A 22,906-nucleotide genomic window follows, 5' to 3' on the forward strand; every position below is an offset into this window, starting at 1 on the left:
CCTGATTAGTGAGACACCAGTGAAGATTATCCACAGTCTCCTGTTTAACACATATCCATCTGGTCACTGTAAATATGAAGAAAAGTGCTGGGATGGTCCTCCTGCAGACCATGTCTGGCAGGAGTACCCTCCGAGCACTTTTCTTCATATAACTATATATTTTAGACCATTGCGCGATATTTGCCCTGAGGAAGTCTGTGGCTTACCCCACAAAAAGACTAAACACGTGTTGGGGGCTAGGACTGTGTTGAAGCAATATAAAGAAGACAAAGAAGAACATCTGTGTCTACACTTCCCTTTTATTACATATAAGGCAAGCCCTAAGGTTGGCCCCAGGGAGCCCCATGTGCAGGGTGCAGTGTATTTAAGAGGTATGACATGTGCCGTTGAGTTTTACATGTCCTAGTAGTAAAAACTGCTAAAATCGTTTTTACTACTGCAAGGCCTATCTTTCCCATTGGATAGCATTTGAGCTGCCTTGTAAAACTTTACAAATGTAACTTCCAATTAGAAGCAGATAAAAAAGTGGAGTTTGGCGTCTCTGGACTCACAATTTAAAAACACATTTTTTAGTGAAGTGGGTTTTCGAATTGCAGGTCTGAAAATGCCTCTTTTAGAAAGTTAATCAAAAACCATAACAGTTGGTGGTTGTGTTTCTTTTTGTTTGTTTTACTTTTCACACAAGATCATTCTATTTAATAAACTTGACCTGTAAATCAATTATAATATGTTATCATTCTAACATAACATTGCTCAATAGTTAAGAACAGAAAGTGATAACAGAAAGAATCGCAAACCTATACAAACTTTTTCCATATCCAAAAATAAATCACACATTAATAAACAAGATGACATGAATCAAAAATAGCACCAATCAGCATTCAACCAGTCCAAAGTTATAAACCAGAGTGACCCCTTTTTAATGCTCTTGGTGTCGATATTGGGTTCCAAAATCCTCAAATATGAAAAATGAAAGAAAAAGAATTGCTTTTCATAGAAAGTCCTTAGTCGTCCTCCATATTAGTGTAGTTTGAACATGAAAACCCAATATTAATATTCTACGCGTTTCGAACTATATATATTATAGGTTCTCTTCAGGAGCATGGCTGGATGATTTCTTAAATGTTCACAATTATGTAAGAGGAGGAGCTTCTTTCATTCTTGTCCTTATTTATAGGAAATCTTTTGAAGAATATAGACCTTGGACTTTTCATTGAAAACCAAGTGAACAAGACCTGTTTTCCTTCCCTCCAGCTTCAGTTGGATTTGCACATGGCGATCTGCTTCAGCTTTCCTAATGAACGAATGGAACACGTTCACCATGTAGGACTGCATTGCGCTGCCACTCAGTATCGTATACAGATAGAAAACATTAACAAAAATGAAATAGGCTCCTCCTCTTACATCATATTTGAACATTTAAGAAATCATCCAGCCCTGGTTTTGAAGAGAACCTATAATATATATGGTCCGAAATGCGTAGACTAATTTTGGGTTTTCATGTTCAAACTACACTAATATGGAGGACGACTAAGGTCTTTCTATGAAAAGCAATTATTTTTCTTTCATTTTCTGTATTTGAGGATTTTGGAACCTATTATCAACACCAAGAGCATTAAAAGGGGTCGCTCTTGTATAACTTTCGACTAGTTGAACACTGATTGGTGCTATTTTTGATTTGTGTCCTTGTTTATTAATGTGTGATTTATTTTGGGATATGGAAAAAGTTTGTATAGGTTTGCGAATCGTTTTGTTATCACTCTGTGTTCATAAATATTGAGCAATGTTATGTTAGGATGATCACATTTTATAATTATCTGAAAGAGACACGTTAGTGATAGATTCCTTACCTTCGAATATTCCCCAGGTGTCACACTGGATCCGGAAATTTTTTTTCCCCTGTTTAACAGTACCCCTGCGCGCCGGTAGGTGGCGTCGTGTGGCTCCGCGTCCGTCACTGGCGTCGTAAGCGCCGGAATGACGTCACGGAGGCTACTTAGGCGCCACCCATACGCGCTGACGTCAGTTCTTTCTTTTTCCGCGCCGAAAGCGCAGATCCGGATTGAGCACGTACCTTGGTAATTTTTAGACCACTTTTTTTTAGACTTTTGTCTCCTTCTCTTGTCTCCTGGTGCACGTAGGGATGCCCTGCTTTAAGTCTTGTGGATCGTGCCGCCGTAATATGTTGGTGGCGGACCCCCCTTGCGGGAGCGGTGCCGGTAGTTGCTGGAGGTCCGGCACTCCTCTCACCGCCGCTCCGGGTCTAGGGGACGGTCGCGGGACCGCTTGCGGGACCGGAGCCATCACTCCTCGGACTCTAGGTCTTCACCTTCAGATTCCGGTAAGCGACGCCATAAGAAGAAGTCGAAGAAGCGTGTTCGCTCTCCGACATCCCCCCGTCGCTCCCTGGAGGCGGACAAAGAGGACAGGTGCTCCGCCTCTGCGGCTCAACCGGAGCCTGGGAGTCCTGCGGCCTACCCGCTATACCCGGGTCCGTCGGCGACTCCTGAATAGATGCAAGAGTTTCTGGCTGCCATGGACCACCTGTTTAGGTCTCGGACTCCCGCCGGCGCGCCTGTGGGCCCCACGGTCCCGTGTCCAGATCCTGTTGGCCCAGCGGCACCGCCACTGGATCCAGCACCCTCGACTCGGCGCCACAAGGTGCAACACCGCTGGCTGCGGCCCCAGCGCTGCCCCTGACTCCAACCCCAGCGCCGCCCCTGGCTCCGCCACAGGCACCGCACTGGGTGCCATTTATCACGCCCCTGCCCTGGTTCTTGGACTATTTCGTTCCACCCTGGGATCCACATTGGGATGCGACTCCGGTTCGGCCCCGGCCAGCTCCGTTCCCAGCGCCGCCCCCGGCGCCACTGGCCACCTCTTCGGCTCCAGCCCTGCCGCTGCAGCCGGCTCCTTCTACTCTGGAGCCGGATGAGGACTGGGACGGCTCCGAGGACCCCCTTGCTCTGCAATGTGACTCCGAGCAGGATTGGGTAGATGACCTTTAAGATGCGGGAGAACTTAATTTGTCTTCGGACTCGGGTTTGCCTCTCCTCCGCCTACTATGGAGGAGTTCGCTTTCTACACTACGGTGCTGCGTTGAGCTGCGGAGGCTCTCCATCTCGACTGCTCTAAAGTGACCCTTAAGACCAACCTCCTTACGGAGGTGCTCCAGACGTCAGAACCGCTGCTCCCTTTCAATGATGCTCTTACCAAGGTCCTCTTGGGCACTTGGTTGCGGTGGGCCTCGGGGGAACCCGTGGATAAGAATGTCGCTAGGCTTCATTGCCCAGCGCCTGGTGACCCTGCCTTCTTGACCAATCACCCCATGCCTGAGAACCTGGTCATGCAGGCCTCGACGTCACAGAGTGCCTTTCCTACGGCTCCGCCGGATAAGGACTCTAAGAAGCTGGACCAATATGGCAAGAGATTGTTGTCCTCGGCCAGTTTTGGGGTAGCAGTCAGTTAATAGTGCCTGCTTATGGGGCCGTTACTCCCACACCGTGTGGGATATAGTGGCGGAGGTCCTACCTCAGTGTTCTGAAGAGGTCCAGGCCGCCCATTCCCAAGTGATTGCGGAGGGCAAGGATGCGGCAAAGTTTGCCAACAGGTGTGGTCTGGACACGGCTGATTCCTTGGGCAGGGGGATTTCCACGACTCTGGCGTTGCGGTGCCATGCCTGGTTGCGGTCTACCGGGTTCTCGCTTGATGTCTGGAGCTCGCTCATGGACATGCCCTTTGATGGCTCTCGCCTCTTTGGCTACAAGGTGGACAGTGCCCTGGAGAGCTTTAAAGACTCATGGCCCACTGCTAAGTCTTTGGGTCTTCCCATAAGGAGCCCTGCCACACCTGGGTTTCGTTCCTTTCGTGACCAGGCTAAATACGCGCTCCTCCACAAAGCCTGCGCAGAACCTGCCTCAGTTTGGCCGCGGACATGGCTTCCACAGGGGCAGGTCTGGTAACCAGCGGGCCGGTCAGTCCACCTCCACACCTGCTGCTTCTACCTTCAAACCTTCCTAATCCGAGCTTTAGGGGCACCCCACGCCGGTAGGAGGCAGGGTCTGGCACCACCACCGCCACTGGCGCGAAATCACATTGGACAAGTGGGTGCTGCAGATAATCTGTTAAGTTTACTCGCTCCCCTTTCTGTCCTCCCCTCCCGCAGTGCCACCTCGGTACCACCGCACGGCCCTACTGCCCAAGGAGCCATTGAGTATGTTCCCGATCAGGAAGTAGGGAGTGGTTGTTATTACCACTACTTTCTGGTCCCCAAGAAGGAAAAGGGGGGCTTGGACCCCATCTTGGACCTCCGGGACGTCAATCGCTTCCATCGGAAGGAGAAGTTCAAGATGCTGACTCTGGCTCAGGTCCTGACTGCCCTAGACCCTGGATGGTAGTGTTGGACTTGCAAGATGCTTATTTTCACATCCCCGTCCTGCCGGCCCACCAGCGTTACCTGCGGTTCATGGTAGGCCAGGGGCAGCTTGCCTTGCTCCCCTTAGGCCTTACCAGCGCCCTTCGGGTGTTCACGAAAGTGATGGCGGTGGTCGCAGCTCATCTGCGCAGGTCAGGGGTGTCAGTCTTCCCCTACCTCGACGACTGGCTGTTGAAGGCGGGCTCGCCCCAGGCAGTCGTCTCCCACCTCCAGACTACGGCCGAACTCCTGCATTTGCTGGGGTTCTCCATCAATGTTCCAAAGTCGCACCTGTGTCCCTCTCAGAAGCTCCCCTTCATCGGAGCCATCCTGGATTCGCCGCTGTTTCGAGTTTATCCTCACATGAAGCGAGTCCGCGATATTCAGGCTATGATTCCGCTCTTTCAGCCTCTATCCTGGGTTTCAGTCAGGATGGCCCTCCGTCTTCTGTGGCTGATGGCCTCCTGCATCCTGCTGGTGACAAATGCCAGATGGCATATGCGGGCTCTGCAGTGGGACCTGAATTCCCAGTGGGTCCAGCATCAGGGCAACCTGTCCGATCACGTCCAGGTTTCAGAGGGCGCTGCAAGACAGTTGCAGTGGTGGCTCACGAATCGCGATTGAGTCAATGGCAGATCTCTCTCCCTTCCCCAACCGGAGCACACAGTGGTGACAGATGCGTCCCTCCTGGGATGGGGAGGCCACATGGGAGAGGCGGGGATTAGAAGCCTCCGGCGGAGTCCCGGCTCCATATCAACCTCCTGGAGCTGCAGACGATCCGGCTTGCACTGAAGGCATTTCTTCCCTCTGTCCGGGGAAGTGTAGTGCAGGTGTTCACGGACAACACCACCACCATGTGGTATTGCAATAAACAGGGCGGAGTGGGGTCCTGGACCCTATGGCAGGAGGCTCTGTGCCTCTGGACATGGCTGGAACATCAAGGCATTAACTTGGTGGTTCAACACCTGGCAGGTTTTCTGAATGCCAGGGCGGACGAACTCAGCCGCTGGTGCATGGTGAATCACGAATGGCATCTGAACTCTCCCACTTTTGGGAAAGAAGGCACTCTTCAGGTTAGATGCAGACTTCTGCTGCAGTGAAGTTGCAGTCCTGGGTGGTGGTGGGAGAAGAAGTCAAAGACTCTCTGGGTCAGAGATTCAGTTAACCTGGAGTTTAGGTGGTGCAACTGGGCAGATCTCATCATGATTGCTCTCCTTCCAAATGCTGAGTGCTAGTCTTTCACCTTGGCTCCACTTTAGGGTGCTAAGTCATGGTATAATGGTGCAAAGTAGTCACACCAGTCTTGAAATGACTGCAGCATGGAATGAGCCATGGTCTCAGCTCCTTAGGTCACAGTGGCATGGGATTGGCTGCAATCACACTTCTTTGGTTAACAGGGGCACAGGTTCAGCTACCATCTCAATTCTTGGCATAGCAGCACAGAGCAACAGTGATTCGACTGTTCCTGTCTGGAACTTCAACTAGAGAGTCTGATGCCTTACTGCATCTAGAACATGCAGATTGCTTTCCTTCATCCTTCTTCCTCTGGCTGGCCACACCATTACTGGGGTCTTGCTGCTTCTTGCTCATCTTGGAAAGTCAAGCCTCTTGTGGGATTGGCAGGCCCCTTCTCTCTGTCAGCAGATATATTGGCTTGTAGGCACCTCAGGTCAAATAAACAGCTTCTTCCAGCAAGGCATCGCGTAATAAAACCTAATTCTGGGAACGTGGCTGTCATGCAGACACAAGGTCTGGTGGCACAGTTCTCCTCTGTCAAGCACTCCCTTCCCTGATGATCATGAAGAACGTGGACCTGGACCAACAAGTGTGTGAGTGGGTCCCACTTTAATACAGTTAAAGCAGAGAGAAGTTATGAATCCACTATCTGCACTTTCTGGACCGGTTTACTGTGATTCTGCTTTCAAGTGTCCACTACAGGATGCTCTCCAGATACATTTATGTAGGGTGATTCTTTGCACTGGAAAGTAGGTCACCAGCCTGGAACACCCACAGTAGAGGCACAAAGAGGTGTTACCTTTCCACACCTGTCTGTCATTTGCTACACCAAAGAGTGATGAGGAGAAGACAAATCTCTGGCCTAACCTAAAGGGTCCCTTTGACCTTGAACAACATAGACTGCAGTCCCACCCTCTACCACCGCCGTTTACCAAATGGAAGTGCTGCAGGAAGGCTATTGAGCAAATCCTCTGAGCAGGTCTGATTGAATTTCTATAGGTGCCTTGTCTCCTCTCTCCCATTTCAATGTCTAGAACGTGCTCCAGTAAGGAATGTCAACTATACACTTCAACTGTCTGGAATATAATCTCACCTCTATCTTCTACACATGGACTGGCCAGGGGCACCCAAAATGATGGACACAAGTTGTCTCTATTTCACATAATGCATGTACCACACAGGCCACATATGCAATATACACTTGGAATGTTAGCACTACGATCTTGATAAGCACATAGAAGAGTAACATTACAGAAGTTGGGCAGTAGGTCTCCAGTGGCAATTTAAAAGGACAGGTCACAGCTATTGATTCACAAAACATAATATGTCCCCACTACAGCTCAATGTCCTCAGCCCAAGACAAAGACAGTAGTACACAGTCAGTGAAATTTGGGCATGATTGGTTCACCCTTCCAGGTCCTGGACGGACCTAGCCCTTTACTCATGTTCAGGAACAGGCCTAGGCCCTTGCACGCACACTAGATTGGTGGGATTCTATGGCCAAAATCAAAAACAATGATACCAGATGTGCCCAGTTTGACACCCAGGGCAGGAGAACACAACTGTACACCTTGTAGAGTACATTCCTGTCTCAACCAACATGTGACCAGTATGGATGATGAGTGGCAAATTTTGAGGTGGAATTACACATACTCATTTTTCAGAAAAAAATACCGAACATCCATTAAAAGAATAGAGTTTTTTTTTAATTGAAATGCTTCTGTACAGGAAATGTATAAATAAAAACACTCAGAAGAAATACTTCCCCCAGTGGGTAGGAGTGCTTAAGAACTAAGGATTCATTGAGCAGAGTCATATCAGTACCGTGTCAGGTAGTGTATTTCATGTGACTAACTCAGCACCAAACTTGCCTTTTAGAAGCAACTTGCCTTTTGGTACTCTGTTGTGTAATCTCCATAGGCCCGTTCAGGCCAGCAAGTTAATATTTCACTAAAAAAGCATCTGAATGCAAAAGTGTCTAATTCCTAACTCCTGTATACACTAAGGCAGACAGTAGAGCAGCCAAAATAATTACATGAATGAAGGGAAAAAATAAAGTTAAGTAGAAACGTAAGATAATTTCTGTCATAAGGAGGGATGGGTGATATCTACTCTGTGAGTGCTTTGAGGTGAATAGAGGAACAAACAGAACATGCGCACATACTGTCTAATTCTACAACATAGTGATTTTTAAAGGCTCCTGGTTCTTTAGATTTTGCAAAATGCCTATGTTAATGGATCTGCGGAAGGATGTGGAAGAGTGTAAGCTACATTACCATTTGGAGGGAATAGTGTGCATGTGATAAGGGAGCGTATAGCGGCAAGAGAGTATATGGAGTGAAAATTGACGAGGCCAGAGAGAGGAATGGAGGAGAGATGTGAGATGGGCCTGTGAGTGAATAAGGAAGTGAGTGTGTAAATGGGGTTAGAGTGTGGATAGTTAGCAAACGAGTATCAGATGGATGGGGAGTTGAGGGAGTGCATGGCTTTGTAAGAGAATTGATTCATAGCAAGAGGGGGAAGAGGATAGGAGGAGGAGCTGTGAGCAAGTTGGTTGGTGCTTAAGATAAAATCTTCCAAATTTGTCTGACCAAATGCAAATTAAGTCCAGAAAAATAATTATCAATTTTTTACTGTTCATAATGTGTTGTATGAAAGTGTTTGGGGCACTCTGTATTTATTTTCCATTGAAAGTACTGTCTCCTGAAAATTTGTATTCAGGAGTACAATTTCTGTCTTGAAATCCATTGATTCTTCATAAAGTAATTAGTCTGGAGCTCGTTCTTAGATCGTTTGATCTCAAGCTCTACCCTCTAAGGCAGAGGTCTTCAAACTTTTTGAGGTTGAGCCCCCCCCCCCCAGCTTAATTTATTTAGATGCCCCCCCCCCCCCCACCACCTGACAAAAGTTTCTGGAGCCTGGTATTCTACATAATCGACCGTCATCCGCATTTCCCAGTCCATATCCGGCTAATAATGTTAAACACAGTATGAGTGTTTAGAAAACTGCAGGTTTGCGAGTTGGTGCTGTTAAATGACAGAGGATTACTACACAGTTCAAAACTACATTTATCAAGATAAAATGTGCGCAAATTGTTACTGGTTTTCCACCTAATTCTTGCAAAGCCTTCTCAAAGAAACTTCTGTGGTCAATAAAATGAGTACCATTCAAAGACCATGCTCTCCACTGAGAAGCACTGTCCAATGGCATTAAAAAAAAACCAATTTCAACTCTGGCCATCGTAAGCAGCACTGCCTCATTCTCACCTCCCAGAAAAAACTCCCCATTCCTGCTCTGCCCATCCTATCACAGCTTCTCTCTCCGTGAAAAAAAGCGGTTGACGCCCTCTGCCCGGCATTGAGGTAAGCCGTTTATTTGCTACACAGGTTGTAGCAGGTGTCTTCCCTGGCAGAGACTTTTTAAGACATAGGCAACGTGGGCTCTGGCCCAGGCCCCAACCTTTAAGGGGGACCCCTGATAGAGCCTCCTCTGTTCTGGAGAGAGTCTTACCCTGACTATTTTGAATCATTCTTAAACAGATTGTTTTAAATAGCATTTTCCTTTAATTTATGTTTACTGTGGTGATGTGCATGAGTCTACTAAAGACATTTTGCAGACAAATGTGTTTAAGTTTCATGCAACACCCATAATAAAAGTTTTTTTTAGAACAAAACAGCACTGCACACACAAGAAATGGGAGGGTGTCACAGAGATTATTTGCAGTAATATTAGTGAGATGCTGCTGTGTTACAATATTGAATACACACAGCACTATCCCTGAATATGAAATGTCAACACATTTAGAATTTGAACCAGTGTGCCTGTGCACGGTCAGTGGCCAGGCCGAAGAGGTCATGAAAGAGCTGAAACTGGATCATAAATTCAAAGCTGTTCTGAATAGGGCTCCCGCCTCAAATTTGTTTGTCCCAGGGACCCCAAAATCCTTAAGATGTCCCTGTTCCCTGGACCTGGGAGTGAGGCAGGTGTCTTCTTTGGGACAATGGTAGTAGCCAGGGTTTCTGGGATCAGGTGAAGCAGGTCTCTCCTCTGGGGTAGTGATTGTGAAGGGTTAATCTCTGGGATGGACTTCCTACTTCTGTATTGCTCTAGACCCTGCATTTTTTCATAATGCTAGTGATTTGCTTCTGAAGGGTACACGTTTGAAAATATAACATTAGGCCAAAGGATACCCAGTGTCTGGGATGTGTGACCTAGGAGGTTAATGTCCCAGCTGCCATGCCTAAAAATATCAGAGGTATACCACATGTAGAAGGGTGCCCGTTGGGGGATACATTTTAGTATGTTGCTGTAATTATAGGTGCTCTGGTGCAAGATGCCAAGTCTGTCCCATGTCTATAGGAGCTCTCAGGAGTGCGAATATTGGAGAAAGGGGCTGTATTTGGAGGTGCCTCTCTGAAAAGGACAACCCTGCACCATATCTAGGTAAAGGACTGGGATGCTGAGGTTAGAGTAGGGTGCTAAACCTGAAGATGCAAACCCTGTGCCTATTGTGCAATGAATGTTTAGGGGGCTTTAAGTAGGGTGTTTTATGTTTGATGGTGCCAGGCTTAAATCAAATCTTTCCAGTGAAGTAACAGAACGTTTACTGACAGGGGATTATAAAACTCCAAAATAAATAAATAACTAAACAATAGAACTAGAGAAAGAAGCAGACTTTAAGTGAGACAGTCAAAAATAGGATACAGGGAGGCTGCAAAGTTGACTATGCAGTAAAACTGAAAGCGAACATACTTCTTTCAGGCAAGCAGATGCCCTAGGAAGAAGGATTGTCTGTTCACTTTCTCTTCATATCTGACTTACCTGTTGGTGATTTTAAAATGCTCCGAGGCGAAATCCTTCACAGCGAGGCAGCAAGCAAAGGACAGCTTGTTGTGTGTCGATTTAGATTCCGTATGTATTTCCTGATTTATGCCCCTATATAGGTACAATTCACATTGCCCTTATTTAGGCATAGAAATCCAGCCCTTATTTAGGCATTGCTCATGCTAACCAACTACAGGCATGGCCACCTACATGAGTTCATCTATGTCACAATGAGTTCTTGAAAAACAAGACTCTCTGGCCTTTAGGACTTCCCCTTGCTTGGATATTGATTTCTCCAAGAACTCATTTATTATGCATGATCATCTATTCCTTAGAGGTTCATTCAAGACGTTCTTATGCCAGACTTTTACATCAATACTGGCATTCCTAAACACCTTCAAGGTATAAATATGCTTCGGTTCGGTGCACGGTTAGACTGCCTACTTGCACGACGCGGCTCACCACGGCAAGTTCAGAAGGAAGTCAAGTCCCCAACTGACGCACTGACCAGAGGCTGCCATCCTCCTTGCTGAGAATCCAGCTCCAGTGTTTCTGACTCCCCACGCGAGGTGTTAGAGATCGAGACCCGGAAAGAGATTCCAACCTCTCTCATTGTAAGATATGGAGCAGACTCAAACCTAGAGGGACTCTTGGCAACTATAGTTAACTAAACTACAACTAAATTAAACTATAGCTAAACTAAACTATAGCTGAACAGCACCTACTTCTTTCCTCGTACTACACTTAGGTTAGGTACACTGGGGTAGGATTGTTTTAGAAGCACCAGATGAGTATTTTAGCCTGTGTTATTTATGTATGTATTTTTATGAATATATGTCATAGCTGCAGACCATGCTATTGCAGTATTATTTAATCATACTGCTAAAGCTATACGTATTATACTTTGCATTCTGTCTTACGATTGTAGCAGTTCATATCTCTTGCATGAGAAACAAGACTGTTCAATAAACCCTTTTTATTGAAACGGCCGTCTATCTATTTTTATGCAACTCTGTAGAAAGTAAGCATGCACGATTGACTGAGTGAAACGGTTATTATCTATTGTTTCCACGATTCTGAGATTGTTCCGACTCTAAGGGAAACAAAGTTGTCATGTTTATGCTGTTGTCAGAAACAAATTCCTTCTCGTTCATTCGAGAAGTTTCTAGTGACCTCTGAGTAAGCGGGCACTCACAAGTAATTAGGTTTAATGTACTCGAATGAGACATACTGACCTCAGTCCTATGTCAAAACTATAGTGTATATTATTACAATGCGCAGAGCCTATCAGGGATATAGGAACTACACTACAAGCTACCTAAAAAGTAAAGGCAGCACGCATGGGCAAAGAGCAGGAGTGAAGAAGCGCCACACTACCAAAAGGTAGTAGTATGCAGGAGCTTTGTGCACACAAATTTCGCAACACTTCCTACCATCTATGGTGCTGTCCACTTCATTGGTGGAACATCAGTGATGACGTTCCTCTGTGCTGATTGGCTGCTGTTCTCCAATCCACAAGCCCCATTTGAAATGGGTGAAGAAATGCAGGAAACAAATGTACTTGCGACATACGCCAGTGGGAAACAAATGAAAGGTGAAATTTTATGGTGGAGTGTGGTCTCATTGCTAGCAGCTAAAATACGCTCATCATCATTATAAGGCACTCTGTAATATATTGAATTCGTTCATTTAGATACATTTAACCTCCCAGATAATACTGCCATTTACACACCCATTAGTAATGTCTGGCCACCCCTTAAATATACTTATTGGCACTTAAATATACTCTTCATCTGATGGAAATGTCCTAACCTTTAAAGAATAACTTTACACTCCTCTGTAGCTGAGGTTCCAGTCTGTTAAACTTTGCAGTATGGAGCCTGCTGAGTGCTTAACGTCATTGTTTGTACTACGTATATTTTCAAAGCTCTTCTCAAAACAAAAGTGGTAAAATGCTCAGTGGCCTTGTAAAATGCTTAGCTTGTGTTTACCCAGCAGCAGGTGTTGTATTGCACCGAAACATTGCTATGGCACTTAACTGTCTCCTGCCATGGTGCCGAATGTAACTGCTGGCGATGTTAGTCTACAAGGAATCCTCTAATTCCTTGTTCGGTGAAAAAATGTATTGAAGAAGGTTTATGCTTTTTCTCTGTTTTAGCTTTCAGAGACCTATTATAAAAACCTTGTTCATTTTTCAGAAACTTGGAAATGAAATTCCTCCCAAGGATTCGTCTGAGAATGCAGTGATTATAGAGCGGCTAGATGGGAGTAGTTCAGGTAAAGTTGTGTTATTACTTTTCAAAAATGATGACGGGGAAACCATTTACATTTCACCAAATGCTACCAGGGAGACACTCTGTGCTGCTTCTCCTTCTTTGTTGAAATAATGTATTGCATTTTCCAAATTGAATGTTTATTGTTCTACCTGAATGCCATAAATGGAATGGTCCATGCTTTGTCTGTTAGTGAAAAAGAAAGGACTCTTGGAGAGGTAAGGGGGGAAACAACAGTTTGGTAGAGCAGCACCAGCAGCTATATAGGCAGCAGGCACATATGTGTAAAAAACATATTACAGGTTTCTGGGGCGAGAGCTTACAGTCTAGTAGTCAGCTGTGTGTGATCTGCCACCCCTCCTTTAAGGTCCAAGAAAATTAAGGCTCAATCTGCAGACTATAGTGAAGTGCCAGGGCTAAAAATACAAGCTGTATAGAAGTTGTAGGCCATCAGAAGCAGATCTAGACTCCAAAATCACTTTTGGGAGGTGGAACTGTTTACCCCAGTATTGGAACTTTCATAGATTCCCATGCTTTGCATCATTCCCCGTCGTCGGAATGGGAGCCTCGGTAAATAAAAAATATCATAACCATAAGTACAAAAGAGAAAAATCAGGCATAGGCCTCATCTAATTTTATAGCATATCACCCTCTTTGTGTAAAAGAGCCAAAACTTTCTGCAACAATCAATCAGAATAGCCTCACCCCATAGAACCTTCCTGAGAGAGCCTCAGAGCCTCAGATTTTTCTACCGCACGTTGTGCTAGGGAGTCTCCACTGAGCTCTGCTCAGTTTTCTTTCTTTTCAACTTGATTGTTCTACAAATTACTTCAAACTATAATGTCTGACAAGGAGAAAAATGCTTTGTTCAGGGCCTGTGCTACCTGTGCTAAAAAGAGACTTTTTGTGGAGGACAAGCATGATGACTGTATCTATTGCCTGTATCCGGGCCACAAGGCCACAGATTGCAAGATCTGTAGAACTTTTTCTACAAAAACATTAAGAGACAGGGAGGGCCGATTATTGACTTGGCTGCAGAAAATGAAGTCACGGAAGGAGGTGCTGTCTTCGTATGAGGAGGACTCTTCATCTGCTACTTCCTCCAGAAAATCAAGAAAGAGGGGTTGGTCTCCTCCCTCTACTTCTTCTGGGGCCCCTGTCAAAGCCCAACATAAGATCTCTGATAGGTCTGAGAGGGCTAGTCCCATTAAATCTCCTCACCGAGGTGAAAAGGAGAGGCTGGGACAGGCTGCTGAGGTGGACACAGCCAAGGAGGTGAAAAAAGATGTTTCAGTTCCTTCACAACCATCCCAAAAAATGAAGGAGAGTAAAAAACTGGCTTCTGTCTCTCAGGATGGAAAACCTGACAAAAAGCAGCGTCCGTCGACGACAAAATCAACAGGTACGTCGACGACTTCTCAGAAAGACCTGTCTTCTCATATAGCTCCTCGACGGTGGCTGCGTCGACGACAACTCCATTGATGGTTTTGTCGACGTTTAAGGTGCCTTCCTGCTCGTTGACGATGGCTGTATACTCAACGTCAACGATAATGACGGCGAGGGTAGTGTCGACGGCTGCATTGACGACGAGGACTACGACGAAGACGACAGCTGCTGTAATGCTGGTGACGACGAGTTTGTCGACGATGCCGTCGACGATCCATCCGCCGTCGTCGATGAAACCTCAGTCGACGAGAACCATTTTTCCGTCGACGGTTCCAGCGAGGATTACATCGACAGTTCCGACGAGGTCGTCGACGGTTCAAAAGATCCATATTTCCATGCGAAAGCAGCAAATAACGCCGGAGATGACTTCTCCTAGGCGAGTAACACCTTTGCCTCCTACTATGCTGTTGGATGAGGAGTCTGATGACGAGGAGGATGATAATCCTTATGGGGATGCCTACAGTCCCTCGGACTTGAATGTGAAGTGTCAGAATACGGACACTGAGGAATATTACGAACACCAATATCTCCAGCAAATCAGACCTCCTCAAGCCTTAGGACAGGACATGGTGGCCATGCCATCCTCTCTAGTCTCAGATTTGCAATTGATGTTGCAAGATTATAGAAATAGGTTTCCATCTCAACCTATAACACAACAGGAGCGCTCTTCTTCTCCTGTTAGACCTCCTGCTCCTGCAATCATTGTGACAACGGTGGTTCCACGGATGGTGGAACCGGAATCCAGAGAGGAAACCCATGACATTGTGGATGATGTATCTTCTGATGACAATATTCAGGAGGATCCTACGCATGATCCAGATCAGGATTATGATGATAGTGGCCCTCAAGATCCGGATGTGACAGGACAGGATTCGGCTACATCTCCACCAGCTGACATTGGGGGTTTCCATAACCTCTTGGAGAGGGCATCTAAACGATTTGGTCTGCCGATCCCGACTGTGCAGACAGACTGCTTCCTCTATGACTTTAAAGAACCATACAAGAGATCAGTCCGATCTATACCTATAATAGAACATGTATGGTTAGAAGGGGTTAAAGTTATGCAAAATCCGGCGACAGTCATTCCTGTTCTTCCCCGGCTGGAGAAGAAATATAAGGCGCCAGACGGCAGTCCAGCATGTCTTCTGGGACAGCCTAAACCGGATTCTGTCATATCTCAAGCTGCACAAAGCAAATCGAAGAATCCTTCAACGCCCCTTACTACACCTCCGGACAAGGAAGGGAGGTGCTTGGACAATGTAGTCAAAAGATTCTCCTCTATGGCCAGCCTCCTAGTTCGTGCTGCCAATGCTCTTGCCATCCTAGGCAGGTATGATCGCCAGATGTGGTGCGATCTATCCCCGTTTGTGGAACAGCTTCCAGAATCAACCAGGGATGAAGCTAGAAAGGTGTTGATGGAAGGAGAGAGATCCTCGTCAGAGGTAATAGATTGTGCTATGGACATAGCGTCTACTGATTTTCGTGCTCTGGCTGGATCAGCTGTACTACGACGTCGGGGCTGGTTGCGGGCGACCTGGTTTCACCAGGAAGTCCAGAATAAGATCTTGGACTTACCATTCGATAGAGAAATGCTTTTCGGGAAGCATGTGGATGACGCCCTTCAAAGCATTAAAAAGGATACGGACACAGCAAAGTCCTTGGGATCTTTGAACTACCGTAAGGTTCCATTCAGAGGTGCGAGAGGAAGAGGTTTCTCCTCTTCCAGGGGTGTCAACCAACAGATATTCATCACAATCCTCCCAATCGTAGAAACCTCAGTATTCCAATCAACGCCAGGGCCAGTCGGCGTCTTTCTCTCGTCAACCGCAGAGAGGACGTCAAAATCGACAAGGGCGAGATAACTCCAAGAGGCAATAGCAGCCTCGCGGCTCTTTCTACTGTTCCTGCTCCACCGATAACAACAGTGGGGGGCAGGATTTCCAATTGTCTAGACAGCTGGAGAATAATTACATCGACCAGTGGGTCTTGAATATCGTTCTGTGTGGCCATACGTTGGAGTTTCAAAATCTACCTCCAACCAGAGCTCCAGGCACCAGTCAAACGAAACATCTGGGATTGCTACGTCTCGAAGCCCACCAGCTTTTTATCAAGGGGGCGATAGAGCCTGTACCTCTCTCGCAGAGAGGGAGAGGGTTTTATTCCAGGTTCTTCCTGGTTCGCAAGACGACAGAAACTTGGCGCCCCAAATTAGATCTATGAGAGTTCAACACTTATCTCATCAAACTGTCCTTCAGGATGGTCACCCTCCAGGATATTCTTCGTCTGCTAAATCCAGGGGTCTATATGGCGACTCTGGATTTAGAGGATGCTTATTTCCATGTGACGATCCACCCAGCTCACAGGCTATACTTGCGATTCACAGTAGGCAAGAGCCATTTCCAATTCAAAGTACTTCCTTTTGGTCTCTGGTCTGCACCAAGAATATTTACAAAGGTATTGGCTCCAGTAGCAGCTTTCCTCAGGAAGCAATCTCTGGAAGTTTTTCCCTACCTGGACGACTGGCTAGTCAAAGCTCCATCTTTCCAGGAAACTTCCAGGGCCATTCAAACCTGCATTCAATTGTTCACTCACCTGGGCCTTCAACTCAACGAGAACAAGTCAGTTCTTCAACCGTCCAGGTCAGCAAGGTTTCTGGGGGCAATTTTGGACACGAAACACTGCAAGGCTTACCCAACAGACGAACGTCAAAACAAATTGATGCTCTCGGCTCTTCGATTACTAAAAAAGAAATCCCTATCAGTACGGCTCTACAAGTCCCTGCTCGGATCGATTTCATCCTGCATACCATTAATTCCGCATTGCAGGCTGCGAATGCGGCCGCTGCAAGAGCAGCTCGACAAACAATGGTACCAAGCACAGGGCTCTTTCGACGACAGGATTTCTGTGACATCAGAGATGCAAGAGGCATGCGGATGGTGGTTAGTGAAAAGCAACATCGCAAAGCGTTTGACTTTCATGCTTCCTCCGTCTCCCATGGTTCTCACCACGGACGCCTCATTAGAAGGCTGGGGAGCGGTGTTCCAGGAACTACATGTCAGTGGACATTGGGATCCAGGTCAACGCCAGTGCCACATCAACTTGTTGGAGCTCAAAGCCATCCTATTAGCCTTGCAGGCTTTTCTGCCACGGATTCGGAATCATTCAGTGCTGGTCCGGACGGACAACACGACGGCCATGCACTATATCAACAAGCAGGGGGGAACCAGATCTCAGACTCTATCCAAAGAAGCTCAACTAATTTGGGATTGGGCGAATCTTCACAACATTGCTCTGACGGCAGAACACATTGCAGGTTCGCTCAATGTAACAGCGGATGCGCTAAGTCGTCAGAAATCGATCAATCACGAATGGGAGTTAGACCAAACCATTCTAGAGGAGGTGTTTTCGATCTGGGGGACCCCGACCATAGACCTGTTTGCGACTCCGGAGAACACCAATTGCCGGTTCTATGCAAGCAGGGATCACCATCCGGGGTCCTTGGGGAACGCGCTTTCGATTGCCTGGTACGGCGCATTCTTTTACGCTTTTCCTCCGATACCTCTAATTCCGAGGTTAATCAGGAAAATCAAGGCAGAACCGTGCAGAATGATCTTGATTGCACCAGCGTGGCCCCGGCAGTTTTGGTACACGGAACTCCTCTTGCTCTCCCAGGATCATCCCATTCAACTGCGACTGGTTCCTTCTCTGTTGTCGAGGTCTCAGGGTCAAGTGCTCTATCCGGACCCGAGCTCGCTTCACTTGGCGGCGTGGCTCCTGAGTACAGAGAGTACCGACATTTGAACCTCCCCAAGGAGTGTAGGGACGTTTTGTCTCAGGCTCGAGCTCCAAGTACGAACAAAACGTATAAAGCAAAATGGAAAAGATTCTGCCTATGGTGTCAGACACAACATCTTCACCCTTACACTTCAGCTCCACATCAGGTTTTACCATATATCCTGTCGCTGGCTAGATCTGGGTTGGCTCATTCTTCTGTGAAAGTTCATCTGGCGGCCATCTCAAGATCAGGCGGACATCTTCAGGTCCTTCTCTTTGGTCTGCTAGGATTGTCAAGCAGTTCCTAAAAAGCCTGTTTCGGATGTATCCTCCAGTCCGTCCTCCGCCGCCGATTTGGCAGCTTAATTTGGTGTTAGCTCAGCTAAAGAAAGCCCCGTTTGAACCCGTCCACAAAACGGACCTTAAATTCCTATCTTGGAAGCTAGCTCTTCTGTTGGCATTGACATCTGCCAGGAGAGTTAATGAGCTTCAGGTGCTGTCTATAGTGGAACCTTTCCTTCAGTTCAAGCGGGATGTCATGATCCTTCGAACAAATCCGAGGTTCATCCCAAAGGTGCCGTCTGAATTCCATCTGAACGAACCAATAATTTTAAAGTCATTCTTTCCGCGACCTACTTCTCCAGCAGAAAGATCCTTGCATTCTTTGGACGTTCACAGGTGTTTAAAGTTCTATTTAGAGCGCACAAAACTTTTAGGAAATCCTCACAACTGTTCGTGTCCTACAGTGCCCCGCGGAAGGGATTTCCGCTAACCAAAGCCAGCATTTCCCGCTGGATCTTCAGTGCTATTCAGTTCTGCCATCAAGGAGCGGGCAAACCACTGGAAAGAAAAGTCCGTGCCCATTCCACAAGATCAGTGGCATCTTCGGTGGCTCTATTTTCTGGAGTCCCTATAAAGGACATCTGCAGGGCAGCAACGTGGAGCAGTACACATACCTTCACAAGACACTACTGCCTAGAGTCTACAATGAAGGATGACGCTGCTGTTGGGCAAGCAGTCCTCAGGAATCTTTTTCAATAAGAGGTGAGCTTTCCCTACAATCCCTCCTTCCTGTTTGTCACATTTTGTTTCGGCTATTGTGTTCTTTCTATGGTAACATTTTATGATTTGTTTCCTAGGAGGATAGCTATGTTGTCATGTCATGAGAATCATGTAACAAAATGTGCTTTTATGGCTTACTGCTAGCTACTCCGATACAAAGCATGGGAATCTATGAAAGTTCCAATACTGGGGTAAGAAAACAAATTACTTACCTGTAACTTTGGTTCCCCAGTATTGGTAACTTTCATAGATTCCCATGCGCCCACCCTCCTCCCCTGGGAAAGCTCGGCCTTTTTACTGAGCTAGTGGCTGTTTGCACAACGGCTACGAAAATCTGAGGCTCTGAGGATCTCTCAGGAAGGTTCTATGGTGTGAGGCTATTCTGATTGGTTGTTGCAGAAAGTTTGGGCTCTTTTACACAAAGAGGGTGATATGCTACAAAATGAGATGAGGCCTAGGCCTGATTTTTCTCTTTTGTACCTATGGTTATGATATTTTTTATTTACCGAGGCTCCCATTCCCACGACGGGGAATGATACAAAGCAAGGGAATCTATGAAAGTTACCAATACTGGGGAACCAAAGTTACAGGTAAGTAACTTGTTTTCTTCCACAGCTCTGTAAGTTCTCATAGGCAGAGATTCTGCTGATGACTAGGACAATCCTACTGGTATGTACTCCAGCAGACAACTCAGGGACGGTTTATCTTCAGTGATGGGAAGGGTGAAATGAGTAACAGTAGCCGCAGCACTGGCTTTTTAATTTACAAGCAAGTTGTCATTCATGTGTATCCCCAAACCAATTCCTAGTTGTCTCACATTAGTCTCATTCCCATTTCATAGCATCACTGTGACATATACTCTCAGATTGCGGAAATCCCACCGGACATTTCCTGTAAAATCTAAAATGACAAAGACTTTTAATTATGGGTGAGAGCTCTGTAGAATAAGTTAACCCAGCCATAGTAAATAGTCCATTCCCCGCGCAGCAAAGACAGTTCCATTCTCCTTGCTAGACAACAGGTAGAATGCCTATGGGGCAAATGAATACTACAAATCTAAGCGAAGTTTGGGGGGGGAGGTGAAATTAGGAAAGTGTGAACTCCAGTTCATCCCTACTTGACCAGTCAATGCAGGGAGATTTCCTCCCCTTCATTTCTGTCTAGGCAGAACCTGAAGATAGGAAAACAATAGATGGTTTAGTATGTGAGTCTGTATAGCTTAATCAAATTCTTATTCATTCCATAGGTGTGATCAATCCTGCATTTTGAAAAACAAGGAGAGAGCAAGGGATGTTGTTCACTAAAAGTGAACCGAGACTACTCCTATTCCCCTGAAAGGAACTAAATTAAACAAAAAGAGGAGTACCCCCAACGAAGAGTTTGAAAAATTCTCGGGAGGGTAGACTTACTGGCAAAAAAGAAAAAATGTATCCTTTTTTTATAAAACCCCTCACTCACCAACCTTATGTGTCTTTGTGGGTTGGCCAACCCACAAAGACACATATAGAGATACTCTGGTCGTAACTTTCCTACCAGTATCTCGCCTTTACTTTTTAATATTGTTCAGTTGCTCTAAAATAAAAATTATGTTTTGAGTTAAACCAGGACAATTTTTAACATTATTTTTTTGCACCTACAGTCACAACCCGCTCCACTGTATTACAGGTGTTGAAGCACATCCTGGTGACGCTAGGTCACCAGGGTGGACCCCGATGATGAAGCATGTCACCACTAGATTGGTGAGTGAGGGGTTTTATATAAAAGGATACATGTTTTCCTTTTTGCCAGTAAGTCTACCCTCCCGAGAATTTTTCAAACTCTTCGTTCGGGGTACTCCTCTTTTTGTTTAATCAATCCTGCATTGCCAATGGCAAGAATAACTTATTCCACAGTCCCCAGGTGCATTTTGCCCTAAATTGCCACTGGTAAGATAACGTATTCCATTTCACCAATCTGAAATAGCCTGATAGCTTAAAATATTGAAATATTTATACCCTTTTTAAGGATGTACTGACCCACATTATACAAACCTTTAAAATCTTATTTAATTTACTGCCACCAGGCCTGATACATTAATTTACATCACATCTCAATTCAGTAGAGGGGCTCCATGCGAGAGACAGCCCCTCCGAGATGGAATCTGTGGTCTGCTAGCACGCATCTGGGAGAGAGGGGGGGTAACCAAATTGCAGTGACTCCACGGGCTGGGACCCCCTAAAGGCACTGCCACCTGGACCATCTCATACCCGATCCCAGCATGTATGGGTTTGGAGTGACCAATGAGTGGCCTGTCTTGGGTGGCATAACAGCTGGATAAGGAGTAGGGGCCACAAGGGAACCATGGGGCAGATCCCAGAGCATGGTGGCATCTGACTGAAAAGGAGTCTCGGGGTCATGCCGGCTTAACAGTTTCAGCAGAGCCCAATGAGTGGTGGTGAAAGCTATGGCTTACACCAGGGAGGCCCAATCCCCACAGGGAAAGGATTGAAGCACCAGGCAGGGTCATCTTCTCTAACCGGGGCAGAGTGGCTTCGGACCCAGGAGGAGTCTGGGGCTTCTGCGGGCAGAACAGTTCCTGTAATCCCCTGTGAGAGGCAGACAAAGCCATGGCTTTCACCTGGGAGGCCTGGTGCTCTTAGACCAGTAGGGTTAACCAGAAGGACCTGCCCTGGGCAGGGTGGTGCCACACATGGGTTTGGCAGGTTTCAAGATGTCCACCAGTTTTTGTCAGATTTGTGTTGGCAAAGACATCACTAGTGAAGTTTCATTCTCAAGGTTGATCCAGCAAGAGGACAAGTGTGGGTGTGCTAACCCAGTGAACTAGGTCACCACCTCATTTGAATTACACCCAGGCCTAATAAAGAGTAAATGCTTCTCTCCACTGCGTGCTTATGATTTGAGGTCAGCTCCAAACCTCTTTTCCGAATGACAATTGATGACAACTCCTGTTGCTGGCTTTTCTGGAGATTAATGCACAAAGTGGCAGAACCACTTCAAACCAGTCCCAGAAATGTGCCAGAGAAAGTCAGTCTACAAATATGGTTTGAAAAAAGGATTGAAACCCCCAAGTCAGTGTTGCAGGATCTGTCACTGATAGGTGCCAGGCAACTGGTGCTCTGTGATTTATAGCTGGTGTCTCTGAGAGTCTGTTTCCGAGGCAGGTGAGGCAGCGTCAGCAGAGCTGGCTGAAATATTTGGCTGGAGAAGCTGAGGCTCCACCTTAGATGAGGAGCCTCACTTGTGGCTGACACAGGGGTGCTTGGATTGTCCCTGCATAAGGAGTCTGCCCAGCGGAGCACTTAGTGGTTGGAGGAGCTGCCTAAAGAAAGCAGGACTAACCCAGTAAATCACAGGCGACCTTTACATTGTGGAGTCCATTGTGAAGATTTGTGCTTCATGAGACCGTGGTGAGCCTGTGCACCCTTGCCTGCTTTGTGTTTGTCCGTTGCTGACTGTATCTGTGTCTTGAAGATGTCTCAGCCCACCTTTCTGTTCTGCGAGAGTTTGATAGGGTTGCTAGTGTGGACTGACACTCCTGGAACTCTTATCTGCGTGCCTTTCTGCCAGAGGACCCTCTAATGGCCTTAAGAGCGCCAGGAATAGCACCTTAAAGTATTATGTGCTTAACTAACTTGCTGATAGGCACAGCACTGTTGTTGAAGAATTACTGTGCACCCTGTAATGCCTGCCCTTTCATCACCAGTGTGACCCAAGGAGCCTGAAACGCAGGCTCCAGGGACCCCTAAAGACCCCTTCCTCATTGGACCTTAATCTAACTTATTGAGAAACTACCCCATTTCCACAAAACATCTGGGTGATATCTCTTTTTTTTGGGCTAAGGGATTTTCTTGATCTCTGTCAGCCACTTCAAAGATTG

At 46.5% G+C, this 22,906-nt stretch overlaps 1 protein-coding gene across 2 annotated transcripts in view; it reads left to right on the plus strand.

Annotated features, from left to right (window-relative positions):
* CARMIL1 (capping protein regulator and myosin 1 linker 1) overlaps window positions 1-22,906 on the plus strand; it is a 1,033,060-nt gene that overhangs the window by 963,972 nt on the left and 46,182 nt on the right. For both annotated transcript variants that reach the window (XM_078687906.1, XM_078687907.1), the window contains exon 34: window positions 12,673-12,751. In XM_078687906.1, coding sequence (XP_078544032.1) covers window positions 12,673-12,751 — 79 coding nt within the window. The remainder of the gene's footprint in view (window positions 1-12,672; window positions 12,752-22,906) is intronic.

This window comes from Lissotriton helveticus, chromosome 4_1 (genome assembly GCF_964261635.1).
Source record: "Lissotriton helveticus chromosome 4_1, aLisHel1.1, whole genome shotgun sequence".
Lineage (NCBI taxonomy): Eukaryota > Metazoa > Chordata > Amphibia > Caudata > Salamandridae > Lissotriton > Lissotriton helveticus.